General features: G+C 33.9%; 1 protein-coding gene across 1 annotated transcript in view; it reads left to right on the forward strand.

Moving 5' to 3' along the window:
• LOC104539349 (rho-associated protein kinase 2) overlaps positions 1-3,119 on the forward strand; it is a gene marked incomplete at its 3' end in the record, with an annotated part of 34,654 nt that extends 31,535 nt beyond the window's left edge. Inside the window, exons 11-15 of the mRNA XM_010182849.1 lie at positions 1,016-1,095; positions 1,463-1,511; positions 2,265-2,400; positions 2,528-2,619; positions 2,873-3,119. Coding sequence (XP_010181151.1) covers positions 1,016-1,095; positions 1,463-1,511; positions 2,265-2,400; positions 2,528-2,619; positions 2,873-3,119 — 604 coding nt within the window. The remainder of the gene's footprint in view (positions 1-1,015; positions 1,096-1,462; positions 1,512-2,264; positions 2,401-2,527; positions 2,620-2,872) is intronic.
• Between the last annotated feature and the right edge of the window lie 239 nt (positions 3,120-3,358).

The following is a 3,358-nucleotide window of genomic DNA, read 5'->3' on the forward strand; positions in this document are numbered from 1 at the left end:
CCTTCCTTTGCTGAATAGACAAATAGTTTTAGACATTGCTGAACAAATTGATAAAGTTTCCCTTTTAAAAAGAAATGCTACTGCTGTTTAAAATACGTAATGTCACATTCACGTGATGATCACATTCAATGTCACTGTGATAGTAAACGCAGTTGGTAAAATTTTGCACTTCACTTCTGACAGCTTCTTTTATTTGTGTTTTCTCAAGCAATGAATCTCCAGTTTTGATGTCCTTTTCAATATCCCTGTTCTGGAATATTCGAATTGTAACAATTACAAAGTGTTTTCAGAAAAACCAGATCTTTACATTTCAAGTCTAGGGTGTAGAAAAGGAGGGAGAAAAGTAAATGTAGGTGAAATCCTGAAGACATGAGATGAATCCAAAATTTATTATAGAATCATTATGGTTGGTAAAGACCTTTAAGATCATAAAGTCCAACTGTTAAATTATTTTTAAATTAAAGAATATTTATAATTTATTTCATTAATATTTGGGTACTTGAGTAATGATTTCTTTTAAATATTTTACTAAGCAAAGTAAAGCATTCTCAAATGGGAAAAGTGTTTGTCAGCTTCTTTATGGGAGGTCATTGAGCATGCTTAGTAGTGTTCTCTGAATATTGTCCAATTTGGTCATGTGCCTCCCTTTTTGTTATTTGATTTTATTTAGAAAAGACTATCTCAAAAATTCTGCTACAGTGGAAAGTCTGTCTACAGAGAGAGTACAGCAAAGAGCCAGTAACCACATTCTTTGCCTGTATAAATTTTATGACTCACAATCTGTGGCACATAATTCAGGGATCATTAGATTTAATATAGCATGCAGCAAATTTCGTTGCTATGGATCTGTATCTTTAAAATCACCAGGTTTAATACCTTGTAAAGATGTGACCTTCTAGTGATGGTTTTAAAATAACAGTGAAATACTGAATTAATTTTCCTCACTTTTCCTTTTTTAGTTATTTAATTGAATTACACTTGGTTTATGTGATAGCTTTTTTGATGTTTTACACAGTTTCAGAAAAAACTAAGCAAGCTAGAAGAACAGCTGAGTAACGAATTACAAGCCAAAGATGAACTAGAACAGAAGTACAGGTGAGACTGTTTTGACATGTTTGGTATGTTTATCAAGACATTTTATTACATTTTTTGTTTTTGAATGCTTAAAAACATTTTGATGCACTTCAGGATTCTTCACTCTGCAAGCATACCACACTGTAAATTGCTAGCTTAACTGTTGCTACTCCTGTGACTACTGTGTTTTGGGTTGGTTTTTTTTGCCTTAACTCTCCATAAGATTCTCTCTGTTGTTTGAGCGATTTCCGCAGTCCTTGAAGGTTCATGTGACTGCTGAAAATAGAGTATCTTACATAAAATTAATATACATTAATTAAGACACATTCAAACATTCTAATTTCTGTATAATCAGCAGCATTTTAAAATATTTTTCAAATTTCTTCAGGTCTACTAATACTCGTTTAGAGAAGATAGTGAAAGAGCTAGATGAAGAGGTAAGTCTGTAGTTAGTTATTATTTGAATTAGAACTTCAGCATTTGTGTGTGGCTTTTTTCCTTAGGAAACAGCAAATTACTTTTAAGTAGCTGTATATTTATAGCAAGTAATACCATTTTCTTGTTTTCTTGATATCCACAAGCATGGAATTGCTGTCACTGCTAAAATATTTTCATTATGATTTCTGTACTACAACTACACATGTTTTTCCAGAGCTCATTTTTTTACTGTGTTTTTAATTTGGAGGGCAGTGTAATGTAAATATCCCATGTACAATTCTGAAAATGAAAGATGTGAGACTGGTGTTCCTAGAAGAGAAAAGCCTTTCTTTGCATCATTCAGTGTTAGTAAAATGACCCTATTGCTTGCCCAGCTTTGTACCTTAGTGCTACTACAAATTTGTCTTATCTTTAGTGGGTGTGTACAACTTAATGTATTGCTAATCCAGGCACATGTCAAGACTTTACATTACCTGTATGTTTCTGTCCTTCTAGAGTGGCTGCTAGGCGGGTTTATGCAATTTGTCAAATCCAAACCATCAAACAGTCTTTAAATTGTAAAATCTCTTGGCCGTAGTTGTCCTGGGTTAGATGTGACCACGTGTTCTGATACGCTGTGTTTGCAGCAGGCAAATAGGCTGTCTTTCTCCATTACAAACTAAACTGAGCACATGAGCTCTCTTTTTATAATTTAAAGAATACTATTATTCTGTATATAATTAGTGGTGTCGGGTTTTTTTAAATATATCCAGATAACTTCAAGGAAGAATGTAGAGTCTGCAGTCCGACAGCTAGAAAGAGAGAAGGCTCTTCTTCAGCATAAGAATACCGAATATCAGAGAAAAGCAGAACATGAAGCAGATAAGAAACGTAATTTGGAAAATGAGGGTATGTTGAACCGTGCTTGAAGGATTCTGTTCCATGTGGGTTTTTAAAAGATAAAGAAATTAATTCTAGTTCAAATTGAAGCTTTTTCATGGCAGTGATTAACAATGTTGAATTGTTTTTGTTACAGTTAACAGTTTGAAAGACCAGCTTGAAGACTTAAAAAAGAGGAATCAGAACTCTCAAATATCCAATGAGAAAATCAACCAACTACAAAGACAGGCATGCCAACTTTATATTTGTGTATTTTAAAACAATAGCTGTTTGAAGTACAGATATTTTTAGTAGTGGAGGGAATTGAAATGTGTAATGGAGTTTTATAAGCTGTGCTTTCTTGTCGTGTGTTGGTGTTCAAAAGTAATCTTAAAATACACTACTTTTTATTTCTTTAATCCATAAAACCTAGTAGTCTGTAGTAGAAATGCTAGTTGTTATATTTTAATTGATTCTGAAGTATGTTTTTATTGATCTTTAGTTGGATGAAGCCAACTCTTTGCTGCGGTCAGAGTCTGATACTGCAGCCAGGTTAAGGAAGAACCAGACAGAAAGCACAAAGCAAATCCAGCAGCTGGAAGCTAATAATAGAGAACTGCAAGATAAGAACTGCCTGCTGGAGAATGCGAAACTCAAACTGGAGAAGGACTTCCTCAATTTGCAGTCAGCTCTAGAATCAGAAAGGAGAGATCGAAGTCATGGATCAGAAATTATCAGTGATTTGCAAGGTATTCCTGCAAATTTTCTGAAGTTAAGCATGCTTCTCATTTCAGAAACAATAATAGGTTTTGGTGATGTAGTTTGTATGTTGTGACTAGATTAGTGTGCTGTTGTAGACAATGTTATGTATATGCAGACATGCATTTAAGACAAAATGTGTGATAATGTTTTTGAAATTTTATTGATAACTTTTAAAATCAAAAGGAGATGTTGCACCCTCCGCGGCTGCTGAGGGAGCTGGCTGAGG

The sequence above is a fragment of the Mesitornis unicolor genome, unplaced genomic scaffold (assembly GCF_000695765.1).
Source record: "Mesitornis unicolor isolate BGI_N332 unplaced genomic scaffold, ASM69576v1 scaffold17654, whole genome shotgun sequence".
NCBI classification, from domain to species: Eukaryota; Metazoa; Chordata; class Aves; order Mesitornithiformes; family Mesitornithidae; genus Mesitornis; species Mesitornis unicolor.